The 18,004-nt window shown below is 39.0% G+C and overlaps 1 protein-coding gene across 11 annotated transcripts in view; it reads left to right on the top strand.

Annotated features, from left to right (window-relative positions):
- Positions 1 to 18,004, top strand: part of GON4L (gon-4 like) — a 64,504-nt gene that overhangs the window by 31,147 nt on the left and 15,353 nt on the right. For all 11 annotated transcript variants that reach the window (XR_012062798.1, XR_012062799.1, XM_072946394.1 and 8 more), the window contains 7 exons: positions 5,487 to 5,527; positions 6,122 to 6,225; positions 9,309 to 9,510; positions 10,034 to 10,120; positions 11,119 to 11,290; positions 12,758 to 12,902; positions 14,053 to 14,203. Coding sequence is in view for 9 of the 11 variants with exons in the window: in XM_072946394.1 (XP_072802495.1) it covers positions 5,487 to 5,527; positions 6,122 to 6,225; positions 9,309 to 9,510; positions 10,034 to 10,120; positions 11,119 to 11,290; positions 12,758 to 12,902; positions 14,053 to 14,203 (902 nt within the window). In the remaining 2 variants the exon portion in view is untranslated. The remainder of the gene's footprint in view (positions 1 to 5,486; positions 5,528 to 6,121; positions 6,226 to 9,308; positions 9,511 to 10,033; positions 10,121 to 11,118; positions 11,291 to 12,757; positions 12,903 to 14,052; positions 14,204 to 18,004) is intronic.

Consider the following 18,004-nt stretch of genomic DNA (forward strand, 5'->3'; position numbering starts at 1 on the left):
CAATGAAATGTACTTGTAATGAAATGTTTTCTGCTTGAAGCAGAAAAGTAGACCTCATTTCAGTTCAGGTCTCAGCCTGGAATACAGTTGCCTTCCCCTTTTGTTTGTACTTTCTTTCGTTTACAGATACAGTTGACCTTGAACAACTTGGGGGTTAGGGGTGCCAAACTCTTGCACAGTTGAAAATCCAACTGAAAGTTTTGACTCCTCAAAAACTTTACTAATAGCCTTCTGTTGACTGGAATGCTTACTGATAAAATAGTTAATACATATTTTGTATGTAAATTGTACTATATACTGTATTCTTAGAATAAAGTAAGCTAGAGAAAAGAAAATGTAATTAAGAAAATCCTAAGTGGTTGAGGGGAGGAGAAGAAAATCCTGGGAGAGAATATATTTACAGTTTTGTACTGTATTTATTGATACCGTAAGTTTATGTCATCTGTTTACAAGATGAATCATCTGTCAGTATCTACATCAGTATTATCTTAAATGATACAAAACACTGTAGATATACATATTAGTAACATTAGATATCAAAAATGGAAGGATAATGTGAAAAAGAAATCTTTATTTACAGGTGTAATAATTCATTCTTCATATAATGAAGAAGCAGCAGTATGATTGCTTGATGGTATCCTAGTGTAATCGGTACTATTGCTTCACAGTAGCCTAGCCTATATACTAATGAATGGTTATAAAAGTTTTATGGCATACAATATTACAGGTATATTCATATATAGGATTAGAATCATTGTTACATTTTTTTAAAAAATGTGATGATAGCCTGATGCATGTTTTCTCTAATTAGTGAGGAATCCTGTGTAGTAATGTAATTCTTTGAAAGCAAAGCTATAAATCAGTAAGAAAACTAGCACATTATTAATTTTATATTAAATATCATTCATCTTATGCCTAAGTAAGGACAGGCTGTCCACTTCAGTACAAGTCTGGCATGTGATGTTCTACATGATGAATAATTAGGCAGTGGCAATGGGGATGACACAAAAACAATTCATACAGTTCTTGCCGTACAAGTTTTAGGTCTTCCCAGAGATACACATATACAACGGATATGTTTATTACCTGTAGACATAATGATTATTTACTATTCGTTAAGTGGAAGTGGATCATCATAAGGGCCTCCCTTGTCCTTGTCTTCACATTGAGTAGGCTGAGGAGGAAGAGGAAGAGAAGGGCTTGATCTTGTCTCAGGGGTGGCAGAGGCAGAAGAGGTGGAGGAGGTGGAAGGGGAGGCAGGAGAGGCAGGCACTTTCCGTGTAACTTTACAGAAATACATGGCAATTTCTGTCTGCCTTTTATGCTTTTTCATTTCTCTAAAAACGTTTCTATATACTACCAATCCTTCTTCCACTGTTTGCTTTAGTTTCAGAGTCTATATCATAGAAGGGTTCATGTAAAAGAAGTCGAAAACCATCTTGAATACTTGGAACCTTTCTGCCAGATTGTCTAATGTCAGTTTGTTTTCTGGCATTGCTGCTTCTACTTCTTCCTCATCGTCTGGCACTGGTTTGGAAGCACTTATCTCCATCACGTCATCTTCTGTTAATTTCTCTGGTGTGGTGTCTTTTCACTCTTGAATTTCTCCAAGACCCGTATCTTGAAACCTTTCAGCCCCTCATTATTTTTTGGCCCTATCCACCATCTCATGATGTCCTTGATTGGCTCTGTTGTAAATCCCATGAAGTCATGCACAATGTCTGGACACAGTTTTCTCCAGGAGAAATTTATTGCTTCATGTTTGATGACTCTCATGGACTTTTCTGTAAAAATGATGGTGTCTTCAATGGTGTAATCCTTCCAGACTTACATGACATTCTTTCTATTCGGATCTCTTCTGTAGTGTTGATAACCCTTCCCATAGGTTACTGTGTATAATGAGCCTTAAAGGTTCCTTATGACCCTTTGATCTAGAGGCTGAATTAGAGATGTGTTTGGAGGCAAGTAGATCACTTAGATGTCTTTGATGTTGAACACATGGGGTTCTGGGTGGCCAGGGGCATTGTCCAATATCAAAAGAACTTTAAAAGGCAGTCCCCTTACTGGCCAGGTACTCTCTGATTTCAGGGACAAATTATGGATGGAACCAATCCAGAAAAAGTGTTCTTGTTATCCAGGCCTTCTTTTGTACAACCAAACACTGGCAGCTGGTGTTTATCTTTTCCCTTCAAGCAGCAGCTTTATTGACAAGGGCAGTCCTGGTCATAAACTCAACTGCATTTGCACACAGAGGTGGAGTTAGCCTGTCCCTTCCTGCCTTAAATCCTGGTGCTCAAGTCTCTTCCTTACTAATAAATATCCTTTGGCTTTTTTTTGTTTGTTTGTTTCCCTCCAGAATAGAACACTTTCATCTGCATTAAAAACCTGTTAGGCAGATAACCTTTCTCCTCAATGATTTTCTTAATGGCTTCTGTTGCCTTTGAATCAGCAGAGGCTGCTTCTCCTGTTATCTTGACGGTTTTGCAGCCAAACCTCTTTCTAAAATTATCAAACAATCCTTTGCTGGCATGAAATTCTCCAGCCTTAGATCCTTCACCTTTGTTTTGCTTTAAGTTGTCATATAATGACTTTGCTTTTTCTCAAGTCATATTAGAGTCTGAGATATGCCTTTCTTACAGCAATCCTGCACCCATAATGAAAGCTGCGTATTTAATATGAGATATAAAAGGTATTTCACAGAAAGTGCATCTGCTGGCATATCTGCAGCTATGGCTTCACAAACTTCTTTTTTTTTTTTCACTACGATCCTTATGCTGGATTCATTTATCTTGAAATGGTAGGAAACTGCAGCTGCTGACCTCAACCTGTGGTACACATGAAACAATTTAGTGTTTTCTTGTAATGTCATGACTTTTCTTTGCTTCTTGGGACCACTTCCAGCATCACTTTGTGTGGGTCCCATAGTGTTATTCAAGGTCTATGGTATTGCACTAAACACGAAAAATACTCAAGAAGCACAAGAGATCACTTTCTACAACAATGTGCAATTTACTGGAGACATGACTACTCAGGCAGAGATGTTTTAAGCAGATACTTGCAAAACTTGAGCTCCCTGCAGTAGCAACAGGAGGTGTAATCATATGAAATGATTACAGTAGGGCAGTGTGTACCACAGTTCATTTGATGCAGTTATGATTTAATACTGCATTTTAACATTTGGTTGCGTTTTCTATTGATTGTGAATGGCACCATCTACGGGCTGTAGTGTGTGTGTAAATTTTGATAAATTTAGCTTTTTATAATAGATTTTGATATATTTTATGGTAGTAAATGATAAAATAGACTAATAGCTACATATATTTTATGCATTCATGACACACCTAGCTTTTTCTTAAAATTTTTGATATTGCTAGGCTCTGTAGTTTGAGGGTTTTTCAAATTGCTGTAATCCTAAATTTTTCCAGTGTATTTATTGAAAAAAATCAGTGTGTGCGTGGACCCACACAGTTCAATTTCTTGTTCAAGAGTCAACTGTGATTTCTCAGGGAGCTCCTCCTCAAGTAGGAGGAGCTCTTGCTTTGTACTTGATCTTGCTTTGTACTCCATACTATTTTATATGTCCTTTGAAATACTCATCTCTCCCATAACTGTTTATTTAGTATCTGTCTCCTCCCCTTGACTGTGAGCTTCTCATAGATCTTGCATTATTGCCTTAGAGCTGGTGTTTTGCATGGGGCCGACAATATTTGCCAATCAAATAGTGAACTTTTCTGGGATTCCTGAATGAAGTATCTTCTTTCTACTCATGGAGTTCTGTGGTCATAAGTGAAAACTGGGATAGCATTTTAATTTTATTTCTCCCTCTTGTTCTCTTCTGTCTTATGTTATCATGTTTAATTATAATCCCTTTAAGAAGACTTATCCTCACTTGGATGATAAAAATTAAAAAATATAAAAGCATAGAATCACAGTGTTTGGAAAGCTTCCTGTGGTCACATGTATTTTCTTCCCACTTGAGCATTTGTTAACAGCTTGTCTGATGTGACCTTTCAGTTTCTGTTTGGATACTTCCAGTGACAAGTTCATCAATTCTGCAGACAGTGTATCCTGCTCTTGAACACTTCCTCAATTAACATTTTCCCTATTGAGCCTGAATCTTACCTTTTATATTTGTCACCGCAGGAAGTTCCCTCTTGCCCCTTCCAAGTCGGTCCCCACACCATCCCCCCAGGTGCAATCATTGCTCCATTTTCTTCTATCACAGATGAGATTTGCCTCTTTTAGAACTTCATGTAAATGGAATCATATAGTACGTGTTCTGTTCTTTCACCTAGCATAATGTTTTTGAGATTCATCCGTATTGTATATTGTCATTAATTTCTTCCTTTTATTGCTGAGTAGGATCCCATTGTATAAGTATACCAGTTTGCTTATCTATTTTTTTATCAATCCCCAGGTACTGATGGACACCTGGGCTTTTTAATTTCTGGCTATCTTGAATAAAAATAGCTCTGAACTTTCTTGTGCAAGGTTTTTGGACAAATATTTCACTTCTTTTCGGTCAGCTATCTATGGGAGGAATCATTGTCATAGGGTAGATGTATACCTAGTTTTCTAAGAAATTGCTAGACCTTTTTCCCAAGTGCCTTTCCATTTTACATTCTTATTAGAATTCTAGTTGCTCAACATCGTCCCCAACATTTGGATTTTAGCTTTTTAATGCCCTCTTAAGAAGGGCTTTTAGAGAGATGATCACAGTCCTTAAGATACTGAACAGAAACACTCTTCTGGTTCAGTGACATGTTTACCTTCTTGGTATGAACACTTTTCTGGAGCTGCTGTATCTTACTGAACTTAAGATCAACCAGAACATTTAGATCTTTTTCAGATTGTTTTCAAGCCGTGTCACCTTTTTGTGCTGTTAAGAAATTGATTTTTGAAAATCCTAAAAATGAGACTTTAAATTTATTCCCATTATGTTCCATCCAATTAATCTGAGAAAAACCTAGAATTTTGAATCTGTCATCAATTGGCCTGACAATTCCTTTTGCCTTTATATCATTTACAGAGTTGATAAGTGTCTTTTCTGGGTGTTCTAGGTTGATGATGGGATTGCTGGATAGTTCAGGTCCAAAGTTAGGTCCTATGATACACTACGGGGGACTTAACTCTTGATGCCATTCATGACGATAGACCACAAACTATGAATTTATCTTCTTATAAAATCTAGATGATTTTATAAGCTCTCATTTTTGTATGTCTTCCCACAAGAATTTAAACTTCACGAGAGTAAAGTTCTGTCATGTATCCAAGCATCTAGAACAGGGTTTGAGGCATGTAGTTGGTGATCAGTAAGTGTTTTTGAATGGATGAATGCATGATGGATAGATATGAAGATTTTCTCAAATGCCTTGCTGAAAACAACTTTCATTGTTTTCTTGGAATTCCTTCTATTGCAACGTGAAACAGATTTGTACTAACAACATACTGTTTGGCTTTTTTTTTTTTTTTTTTTTTTTTTGCAGAAAAGGAAGTGAATGAACTGATGGAAGAGCTGTTTGAAACTGTGAGTAATGATCTTTGAATGAGAACTCAGGATGGGAAAAGTAGAATCTCCAGCCAGCTCTGACGTTTGGTCTCAGAGACCTTCTCTCCAGAAGGGTGGTCTGACCAAGCAAATTTCCCTTTTAGTCCACATAGGAGAGAATATAGTGATAGGAGAATTTTGCTAAATAATAAATTTTGACTATCCATATGTAGGTTATTCTTAGTAAAATTTTCCTTGGAAACTTTTGGATGGCCTATCATTTGGTGCATCCTTAAAGATTACAAACTAGTTTTAGATTATTCTGAGCACAGATAGTTTACCTTTCTCATAAGTTTGTCTCTCAAAAGATATTTTGATCATTTTGAGTTATCCATGATCTGTCCTTATCATGGCAAGTTGACAGGTTGAGAAACTTTTTTCCTGGCATAACAGTCTCCCCATGTGTGGAATTGTGGGAACCCTGAAGTGAGAGCGGTCCTGATGCAAGCTCTTTCTGTGTGCCAGCATTACTGAAGTCCTATAAGTTGTAGTCTTCACATTCCCTTCTCACTGCTGGCATGACTTCTGCATGCCCATTCCCCAGGAAGATCCTTCCTTTCCTCTTCCCCACAGTTTCAAGATGAGATGGGATTCTCCAACATGGAAGATGACGGCCTAGAAGAGGAGGAACGTGTGGCTGAGCCTCGGCCTAACTTTAATACCCCTCAAGCCCTACGGTAGGCTAGCCAAAGATTTTGAGATTTACAATGGAGGAAAAGTGTATGTCTAAAAAGGTTTTCAGAAATTGTGGTTAGCAGTTTTCCATCCCTGACTATGTGCTGTTACTGATACAAGGAAGCAGAGCCCTGGCAGGGTGTCAGATGGCAAGTGAATAAGTCTCCTTATTATGGGGCAGTGCAGCTATAGACCAAGCTGTATCTGTTTGGGAAGGGAGAAAAAGCAGTAGCTGGCATCCATAGCAGCCTCTCCAGGTGAGTGGTGCTGGAGAGGTGTGTAAGCTTCTATGTGGCCAGCCACAGAAACTACCGCAAATTGTAATATTTAGTATGTCCCTTTTGTTCTTCTGTTTGCCGTTAATGTCTAGTAAATGTTAATGAAAGTTTGTTAGTCACTAAGGCGTTAATTGAGCAAACCGTGAAGCATCTGCAGTAATGTCCTGGAGTCTGAAATGTAGGTACTGCTCTCTTCACATAAGCTGATATTTCTGTTTCGCACCCAGAAAAATAGAGGCTTTTTCCCCCCTATTTTTGTGATGAGTTTGCATAATTCATCAGTACTTCATTGTTATTCATTCTGAGTAGCAGCATACTATTGTTAGATGACTGGCTGGATGTCAGGGTATGATTTGTGTTGTGGGTGGAACAAAGCAAAACTAAGAGACCCATACCCTCAATTAGTCCTCTGTTTTGACTTAACAGCATTACCCAGCTAGAGAGCTTTGGATCCAGCTGAAAGCTAGACCTTCAGGGAATTTACAATTTAGTGAAAAAAACAAGGTATACTAATTAATGTGTAAAAGCCAGAAATATCAGTTATACTCCATTACAGTAAATATCATAATATAACTACAACAAAAATCTGAAGTCCCCCCCTCCACTTTATTGAGATATAATCGACAAGGAAAGTTGTAAGGTATTGAAAGTGTACAGTGTGATGATTTGATATATGTATACATTGTAAAAGGATTACGCCCCTTCGAGTTAATAACACTACTACTAACTCATATATTTACTTTTTTCTTGAGAACATTTTCAAGATTTCTTAGAGTCTGTATCTGACCCACTTATTTCAAGCCATGTTTCATAGAAAAAAATTCTAGTGTAGCAGAAAGGAACCATTCCTCCTGGGAACTTATTATAATGAAATTTGATCTGTAAACATACTTTAGTTCCACTAATTAACTCTGTGTGTGAATTTTTAAAATTTGGGACTCTGTTGTAACTACTTAAAATCCTTGTTCATGAATATCTTCTGGTATTTGGTTGATCTGCTTGGGCTGCTGCTGCTTCTCTTGCAGCTGGAAATGCAAATCTAGCTTAATCTTCGATTAAATAAAATATCACGAGGAGAGTGAGTTACCTGTGCTCTGTTTGTTGACTGTCCAAGAAATACTTACAAATCATGTGCAGGCTGTTTTTGCATTATCTACGTTTTTCATGCTTCTGTTCTTCTGTTCCTCTGCTAATGGTGCATCAAAAGAGTTTTCAGTTCTCAGTAAACTTGTACAGAGGACAGGCCCATGACTTTAGGTTTTCATTGTGAGCCTGCCCATACTCTCAGTAAATATTGTGAGAGGAAACATTATCTTTATCCCTAGAGGCTCTTGAAAACCATTATTATCATTTAACAGTTGCTACAATATAGAGGATTTCTTGAAATAGGATAACCTGCCAGTCATAGCTACTTGAGCATGTCTTACCCTGTTTGCATAGAGTATCAGCTCATGCTTAATCACTTCAGTGTCTTGTTCTGCCTCTACCTCAGAACTAGCATGATGGGTATTTGGATTTTTACTTCAGCCCCGGACAGATTCTCTCTCAGGAGTTAGGGGTGAGAGGGTAGGGTTAAAAAACTTGGAGGAGGAATTCAGAGGGTTAAAAGAAGGTATTTCCATGGAGAGCAGTAGGGTAATACTTGAGCCATCTTATCACTATTCATCATAAGCTATGATGTATTTTAGTACATCCCCTTCTTACTTCATGCTAGAAGGTCTTTGACTTTATTTGTTTGTTTGGTCTTTGACTTTTTACAAAAGTAAGGCAGGGCAGCCGAATGGATAAGAGTTGAAGAATGGGAGGAGCTAGGCTGGGATGGGAGTAATAGGTAGATGAGAAAGCAGATGCTGTGCTTTGAGAATATTCTGTATCACCATTAAGAAGTCCCAGTTTGAGATTTATAAATGTTAGCCACTATATATAAAAGTAGATTTAAAAAACAGTTTCTGCTGTATAGCACAGGGAACTATGTTCAATATCTTGTAATAACCTTTAATAAAAAATGAATATGAAAATAAATATATGTATGTATATGCACAACTGGGACATTGTGCTGTACACCAGAAATTGACACATTGTAACTGATGGTACTTAAATTAAAAAAAATTAGAAAAAGAACAAGTCCTATATTAAAGTGGATATCAGTGTGATGCAGAAATGATGGGTTCCCAGTAGCTCCTTGAATGCAGACATTTCCCTGCTCTTAGATTTTTGTTTATTTTCCCCTTCATTTGTATATTATTTACAGGAATGATTTTAGAAGGGGACAATTTGAAATCATCTTATTTGAATCTATGCTAACAACTTTGGGAGAAGAGTTGGATAGTCTAGGAGTTTGCCTGTTGGCTAAAGTGAAATCTGGAAATTAGCCATCCCCTGAAGAAGCGGAGTTAGGAGGATGGAAATCTCTGGAGCCCAGAAAAGCAGCTGGGGTTAAGTCTGGATGAAAGATAACAGGGAGATCTACTAGAGCAATGGCACTGGCAGAGGAGAGAAGTGGAAGGTTCCAGAGCTGCTTCTCTAGAAGCGTGGTCAGACCTTGGTGCCGGGTCAGATGTGGGAAAGAGCAAAACAAAGAATCAGAGATGAGTCTGTGCCTCTAGTTTGACTGATGGGTTGAGAATGGTTCCAGTGGGAAAATGAATTCATGAGCAACAATGGATTTGAGGTTATGATAACGTGTTCATATTTAGGCAAGTGAGTAGTTGGAAATCATTCATACTCTCTTAGTCCACCATTAGAAGGAACTGGATGTGTTGTGGACCTAGGGAAATACTCATTCAGTCATCTTCCTTTGGGGGTAGGTTTGAGGAACCACTGGCCAACTTGCTAAATGAGCAGCATCGCACAGTGAAGGAGCTACTTGAACAGCCGAAGATGAAGAAATCTTCAGCCAAACAGCAGCAGGAGGTAGTAGACAGGGTTAAGCCCCAGAGTGAGAAAGTTCATCAGACTCTGATTCTAGACCCAGCACAGAGGAGGAGACTCCAGCAGCAGATGCAACAGGTGAGACTCTTCTTCTGTAATGTGGATCATCCATTGGCTTGGCTCTGAAGCCAAAAATTAGCAGGTTTGCAAAAGTCAGAAATAGGTGTCTTGATAACCATGGAAACCACAGACCACAGGATCTTCACATCATCCATTAGGACCTTCAAAGGTTATCATGTTCGTGTCCTTATGGCTCATGTAAGAGTGCATGCAAGGACCCTGAAAGTATTCAGAATTACAGATTTCAAAGAATCTTTAGCAATCCCTTCTAAATTTAACAGCCTTACCGCCAGAGTAGTTTTTTCTTCTTTCTAATCTAAGTTCCTCTGGCTTGAGGTTAAACTTCCTCTGGTTCTGTTATTTTGCTCAAGGGGAACATATCTGAGAAAAAACTTCATACCAAGATACTGTGTTGTTCTCATAGTCTCTCTAGAAAGCAAAACATATATGATAGAAGTGCTTACGTCTTAGTATGGTCTTCTGAGTTCCTGAAATGACAACATCGTAACACGTCACTGTATTATTTTCTTTCCCTCTCCAGCATGTTCAGCTCTTGACGCAAATTCACCTTCTCGCCACCTCCAACCCCAGTCTCAGTTCGGAGGCCAGTACCACCAAGATATTTCTTGTAAGATTTCAAATATCCCTAACTCTAAGGAATTGAGTATGCAGTTACAAGATATTTCTTGTAAGGTTTCAAATATCCCTAACTCTAAGGAATTGAGTATGCAGTCATTTCTCACAGCTCTTCACCCATCATAAGCTACATTTATTCTTCTTTCCTGCATGTTTTGGTAGCTGTTTGTATGGCTTCCTGCGTTTGCTGAGAGAATGTAAGCCACTGATTCCCGTGAAAGGACGGAGAGTGTATTCAGTTTTCTTTAGACTATTCCTCTTACTTTTTTGTTGGGTTCTCTTCCTCACCTTTAGAGCTACCCATCTGAGGTTTTTAGTACTTCTGTTCTTTTTATTGAATTTATTAAATATTTATAAGGATTGTATCAGTGTTTTATGTATAAAATTAATATCGCTCATGACATTTTGAAGTCTCTTGGAGGAAGGTCTTTTAATTTCAAATTTTAAATTCTATAAAAACTGCCCCTGAACTTCAGGTCTCGTAAAGATGATATTCTTTGCCTCTTGGGTAAGTCTTTTTGGAGTTTGAGGAGTATGTTGGCTAGTAGTCTAAGCCTCCTTGGATAGTCAGCAGGGTGTATCTCCGTGTCAGATTGTTCAGAGGATCATGAGAAGTACTTTGTTCTAGGTGTTATTCAGAGAAACCAAAAACAATTTTTCTCTCATTTTTTATTTTTCTATTTTAAGTAATGGCTCTCATTCTTGAGAACCTTAATTCTAGTTGGGGACCTACATCGTATGTCCAAAAGGCTGAGGAACACTCAGACTGAGAATAAAACAAGAACAAATTAGTGTTACACAAATCCCCGTATTTCTAAGGACTTGGCAAAAGAGCGGTCTTAATGGAATTATGTTAATTGTGAAAGACTTTATGATGAATTTTACTTGTTTCTATCCTGTTGTAGGAAGGATAGTTTTTCACTCAGAGGCTAAGGGCTGCTGGTATTAATTGTCTGAAACTTAGATTTCCTTTGTGTCCTGTTTTCCCAGAAAGAGCTGGGAACCTTTGCTCAAAGCTCCATCGCCCTTCATCATCAATTCAACCCCAAGTTTCAGACCTTGTTCCAACCCTGTAACCTGATGGGAGCTATGCAGCTCATTGAAGACTTCAACACACATGTCAGCGTTGACTGGAGTCCTCGTAAAACTGTCAAGAAGACCGGTAGGGACAGATGTGTCCACTTGAAGTTTTAACTTACAAGGAGAAGTGGGAGCCTTAGCTCGCAGATAGTTTCTTAGGGATAGTTTCGTGAGGTTGGAGGAGACAGGATATTTGTAATTTCTTCCTTCTGTCTTGTATCCTCCCTCTGTGCTCATTATCCAAGTTCTAGAATTAGATGATAATACTAGAGTACTTAATACTTAAGTAAGGGATGGAGGCAGTGGACAGGACACGGCTGTGGAGGGTAGAGAGGTGGCACTCAGTGCTAAGGTTTGGACTTTGAGGGTAAGCATTAGGCGTCAGGTCAAGACGGACTGATAAAGATGGAAGTCAGGTGGGAAAGTCAGGTTGTGTTCAGGCTTTTACGCTCTTCTTTATTAGGATCATTTATTTCCTGTAATGATTGTAGTGACATCTCCATTTTGAGTGACACGTTGATTTGGGAGATAGGAACAAATTAGAGATGATGTACATTTGCCTTATTCAGTATTTTAAAGAAATGTTAATGCAGCTTTGGTTTTTACCTTGCATTGGTTTAGTAGTTTTTGAGAAAATATTTGCTGTTTTTTTAAACCAGGCATTTGCTTCTGATTTGTTTCATGGTTCAGCAAATTAGTTGTGGTTTGCTCTGGATATGGGTTTGTCTTTGGACTTGATTTTAAATTCCTGACTCTTCTAGTTAAATTGAATATAGTTGGATTTTGGTGCGTTAAGTCATGGACACTGATCTCCAACTACTTTATTAGTTATATGTTGGTAATGAAAACTTAACACTGAACTTACAGTAATAACTTACACGTAGAGCGCCCTGTGTTTTTCTTCTGGGTATATAAAGATAACACTTATGGAAGGAGACATAATGGATGTTATAGTGCTTAACTCTGGAAAAGCAGAAGTGCCTGGAATTGAGAGGCTTAGACAGCAAGACAGAAATGAATGAGACTGAATTGTTTCATTCTTTTTATGGCTTTTTGATCAGAACCTCAGGAGGAATGTAGGAGAACTTAATGAAAGTTAAGTAAGAGCCAAATCAAATAAAATTTGGAGTACCAGGTTTGTGAGGTAGACTAAAGAAGTTGGACTCTTATCCTGGAAGAAAGAATCGTTGAAGGTCACTTAACTTTCAAGGATTTAAAGGGGGAAGGAGGTAAAAATTTGTTGAGCATACACTATGTGCCAGGTATTACAAGGTGCTTTGTAAGTGTTTATATTACTTAGTGTGTTAAGTGTTCCACCTAGGAAAGAATAAGAGAATGAACTTTTAATAACAGTGAATGGGACTCCTTTCAGAAGGTGTATGTTAGACTGAGAAAGACTATGGAACCTTTGGGTGGGAGGGTGGATGGGTGGGAGGGCACCGAGTTAGGTAGGGGCAGCTCTATCTAAATACAAAAACGCATTCAGAAGCTTTTGTGAAGCCCTCTTTTGTTACAGAATGTCATTTATCACAGATTTTTTTCCTTACAGCCTATGAATTTCCCTGTTTGCCAAAGCAAGTAGCTTGGATCCTAGCCACGAGCAAGGTTTTCATGTATCCAGAGCTACTTCCAGTGTGTTCTCTGAAGGCAAAGAATCCCCAGGATAAGAGTTTCTTCACCAAGGCTGAGGACAAGTAAGGATTTATTGTAGGGGAACAAAAGCACGAAATATCCCAAGGAGAAGACTGAGTTCTTTTTTTTGAGGAGCTTAGGAGTGATAAGGCATGTATAATAAAGACTGGATGCACAGGACCAGAAGGAAAGCAGTGTAGATGGGCACAGATCTCTCTCCGTGTGTGCCTGTTGCAGCAGTGCCAAACCCTGCTCTTTGAGGGAATGACATGCACATTTTTGAAACATTTTAAATGGTTTCTTTTATTTATTGTAAAAACTAATTTCATAATAGTGTTAGAGGAAATTTTTCAGAAGAAAGCAATTTTTTTGATCCATTATCCTAAATCACCCCAAGATGAATGATTTTTCTTTTTTGTGTGTCTTACGTAATTATGGGCAACTTAAGTGTACCTTGGTTTTGCTTTTTTTAACCTAACGTCTTCTTGAAATTGTTTTCCTGTGTTGTGTGCTTTAATATTGTCCTTTCGTTTGTTTGTTTCCATATATTGTCTTTTAAAGCCCTACGATTAATATTTAAATACTAATGGCCCTGAGATAGTCCTTTAGTTTGCCACTCCCCGACCCCCGGTTGTTTTAGCTGTAAGTGAGGCTTCCCCACGATCTTTGTGTGTAGAGCCTTTAAACATCTTTTGAGTTTATCCTTTTGGGTAAATTCTCAAGAGTGAGATTATTGGATAAAGGTCGTGACCACTTTTATAGCTCTTGATATGCACAGCCGCACCGCCATGAGCACACATACATGGGTAACGGTGATTGAATGTTTTGTTGGGAGGTAGTGTTGTTGCCGATTTAATGTGCCTGACGTGGTGCCCATTATTCATCTTTTATTTGTTTATTAGAATTATTCTCCTTCCTTTCAAACTTCACTTATATTATGAGTATAAAGCGCATCATGATCTGATACTTGTGAGGGATTTATGCTTAGCGTTTCCTCTTCCCACCTGATTGTGCACTCCTGATGGAGTCTTACTCGTACAGTACTTAGTAGCGCTCAGTAAATACCTGAAATTTTCTGTTGAATTGCCATTAAGTTGTACAAGAATTAGATGCAGAAAAAGTGCATTATGGGATGTGGATGGAGTTCGTCTGGGAGGCTTCTCAGCAGGGTGGACTGTGGACTGTGCCTGAGTGTCATTGCTCCTCTCTCAGTTTGTTAGCTTTAGGGCTAAAGCACTTCGAAGGGACTGAGTTTCCTAAGCTTCTCATCAGCAAATACCTTCTCACTTGCAAGACGGCACACCAACTGACAATGAGAATCAAGAACCTCAATATGAAAAGAGCTCCTGACAACATCATTAAAGTAAGTGCTTCCTTTCACGCACTCCTGGGTACCTCGCCGAGGTGCAGCCATTAGGTTTTCTTCTTCTTGGTCACAATGAATAGGCTTTTAGCTGAAGCTAATTCCTCCCGCCCTCTTGCCTTTCAGGATCAGTGATCCATTCTTTTCCTATGGAGTGTCATCTTCTTCCTCAGTTATGGGTATTGCCCCTAAATATAAAATGGTTCATATTTTTTTAATATTTCTCAAACCTGTTTCCCTCTAGCCATTCATTCTTTCTTTTTTCACTCTAACCTTCTTCAAAGGACAGGCTTTATCCTTCTACTTAACTCTTTTTATTTAAATATTTATGTCAAAGTCATAAAAGTGTACACTTTAAAGAGGCAAATAGTTGAAACAGTTTAAAGAGTCAGATGGTTCTTTGAGGCTTGTCATGAAAAACAATATTTTCCTCCCTACTTCCTGCTAACCAAGGTTTTTGAGGGGATGGCATGTTGAACTTCGCATCCAGATAGCATTCTTATAATTGTTATCTGATGTTACGGCTTTAGGTTTTATTTATTAAATGTAAACTGTGGAAGGTCCAGTTTTCTCACTCTAATTATATCTCAATTTTGGCTAGATTGTATTTGGAGTTTCCATGATGAATACTATGTAAATGCTCCCACAGCTGAGCTGTGTACTCTATCATGATTACTTTGCTTTTCCTGCTGAATATTTTGTTTCTCATGGAGTTAAAATTGCATTTTTGGAGGGTTGGTGGGACTTGATCTTATTATGTATTTATTACCCGTTCAACATTAAAGTCGACTTCAGTTTTCTAAATCTCTTTTCGGTGTGTTCAGATATTTTAGGTGTTTTGCTGTCTTCTTCATCCTCCTGAAGAAATCCTTCCCGGAGCCCTGTGAGGCTGTTCCGCTCTACCCAGGTTGCTCTCTCGGCTTGTGGCCCTGATGTCTTCTCGGGCTTTTTCTGCCCCATCATCCTGGGGACTCATTTTGCCTCTTACTTGTGTTGGATCCTCTTAATTCTGAACCCTATGTCTTTCTGCTTTACTTCCTTGTTTTAGTGGAGCACATCCTAGTAGCATTCTGAGGAAGAGCGCTTGAGAAACACATTTTTAGAGTTAAACTGTATTCAGGGTCTGTCATAACATGACATGACCAGAGTCAGTTTCCTAGTTGACTGGATGCCTGGTTTGTGTGTGTAAGTGTTACCAGGCGACTTAAGATCTTACCACTGGGGGAAGCTAGGTGAAGGACACATAAGACCGGTCTGTACTATTTTTGCAACTTGCTGTGAATCTCTAATTATTCAGAATCAGAAGTTTGAAATATGTCTCTGTTCGGATCTCCCACTTCTGTGGGTTTAAACACTAGGTTGAAAATCACTTTATCAGAAAATTTTAAGGGCCTTGCTCCATTTTCTTGTAGTTTCTAGTGCTGGCTGTTTAGGAATTTGGTGCCCTTTGGACTCTTGGACCTTTGTGTGATACCTCTTTTTTTTCTGTCCCTCTGGCAACAAGTATGATTTTTCCTTTTCTCCAGTGTTTCAAAATTTCATGGCAACATGTCTTAGTATGTGTGTAGTTTTATTAATTCTGTAAGGTAGTTAACTTCCCTTTGGCAACTCATTTTCCAGTACTGGGAACTGTTCTTGAGTTACGTATTGATGGTTTCCTCCCCTGTTTTGGTCTGTTCTCGCTTTCTCTGATGCCCAGTGGTTAGATGTTGGACCTCTCAGGCTGGTCTTGTCATCTTGTCTTTCTTCTGTTTTCCCATCACTTTGTTTTTTCTGTTGTGCTTTCTGGGATATTACTTTAGCTTTTTCTTCTTTCCTTTCTGTAGAATTGAACTCTTTATTTCTTTTGTCATGTTTTAAGTTTCTAATAGTTTTTTTGTTTATTGAATATTCTTTAGTAGCGAATAGCAGAGGGAATATGAGAAAGCAGGAGAGGAAGGAGTTGTTTTCTCTCCTCTACCTGATCAGCATGATACGCCTGCCCTCCACTCTGCCAGACAGTCTCAGTTCAGAGATCATTCTTACCACAATGTTTCCGCCAGGCTAAGAGGGAAAGCTGTCCCCTGGGCTACATCAGATGAGAGAAAGAGGTTGGAATCTGAGTCTAACCATCTCTTCAACAGATTTAAAACCGGTCATCCTTGTCTTCACCTGTTTTTAATTCCATCTTTGCCTTCACTTCTGGAGGTATCTGGTGTCTTATTCTTTTGCCAGCCTCCTCTGACATAAATTTGGTTGGCCCTTAACTTTCATCTACATGGGATTTGGTTTTCTTCATTCTCTGTCAGTTACCACTCAGTTACCACTAGCTTTTTAGCTTTGAAAGTTTGTTGCTTTTATCTTTTCTCTCATTCTCTCTTTCCTTGTAGGCTTTTACCTTTTAAAAAATTCCTTGTTTTTGTTTTGTTTTGTTTTTTGTTTTTGTGGAATTTTAAGAGGGGACAAAGCCAAATGGATGCGTTTAAGCTGCCTGTTTTCACAGGAAGTTAGCCCTTAACTGTTGAACCTGTCGAAGTGTGGATGTTCTCCCCACAAAGATCTCAGATTATTTCCTAATTGGCTACTGAGTGGATTCTTTTCTGCTCTTATCCTATTTAACCTTGCAGTTAATACTGTAGTCTACTCATTCCTTCTTCAAACTCCTGTCCCCTGATGTTCTGTGATACCAGGACTCTTACCTCAAGCTGCTTCTTCATACACTCCTGCCTGCTCTCCCCTCAGCTTCAGTGTTCTATGATAAATACTGTGTGTGGTCTTATCCAGTTTCATGATTTTTGCGATTATCTGTCTCTGTGATTTTCAAATCTGAGCTCCAGCTTAGTGTCACCACCTGTTTAAAAGAATTCTCACCTCGGTTGCCTCACTGACTCCTCACACTGAACTTGGTTCTCCTTCCGCACCTTCCAGTTGTTGCCGCCGCCGCCGCCGCCAATGGCAGCTCCCCTGTCCCCACCTCTCCCTTCTTTGATCTGTTCTTTGGGAATGACGTTACTGCCTAGCTGTTTTCTCAGCCCGTTAACTGAGGAGTTTCCTCAACTCCTCCTCCTTGATCACCACCATTTGTCTGTCACCAAGTTCTCAGTTTTCTGTTTCCTACTGGGGTGCCTACTGGCTAGTTCAGGCCTCCGTCACACCTGGATTAATGCAGTGATTTTCTAAGTGGTGTCTCTAATTCTGGCTCCGTTTATTCTGTCCTGCGAGTTGCTGCCATAGCCACCTGCATGTAATCCTTCAGCGTAGGGTTCAGACTGCTTGCATGGCACAGATGGCCTGTCCTGCCTGCCTCTGACTGGTCTCCTGAAGTCTCTCCTCATTCCTTAGTTGTTGTAGCCAGACCATCTCTTTGTGCTTCATTAAACATGTCAGTGGTTTTGAACATGAAGTATATTCTGCCTCATATAGCAAAGTGTTCCGTTAAGATTCGTCTATAGTTGCGCCTGCTCCAGAGAAATCTTTATTGTTCAGCTGTGAGTTGTGTGTCACTTTTTTGTGCACGTCTTTATACTTTTTGATACAAAATGTTATTATTGGTCTACTTGGCTGTCTCTCCCATTAGTCTGTATGGTCTTTGAGAGCAGGAATTGCTTCTTTAGTTGTATGCTCAGCTTGTAGCATGGTGCCTGGCAAGTAGACATTCAACAAATGTTGAATAATTGGGTGCATACTGTCAGTGTAAGTTCAATTTCCCTCTTTGTTTACGCTTAAAACTGAACTGCCTCAGTCTCTCTGTTCTTCTTTCCCTTCCCTTTTAATGCCCTTCACGCCATATTTGCTTAAAAGGAAGTTTCCATGTGGCCAGGA

This window comes from Vicugna pacos, chromosome 21 (assembly GCF_048564905.1).
Source record: "Vicugna pacos chromosome 21, VicPac4, whole genome shotgun sequence".
Lineage (NCBI taxonomy): Eukaryota > Metazoa > Chordata > Mammalia > Artiodactyla > Camelidae > Vicugna > Vicugna pacos.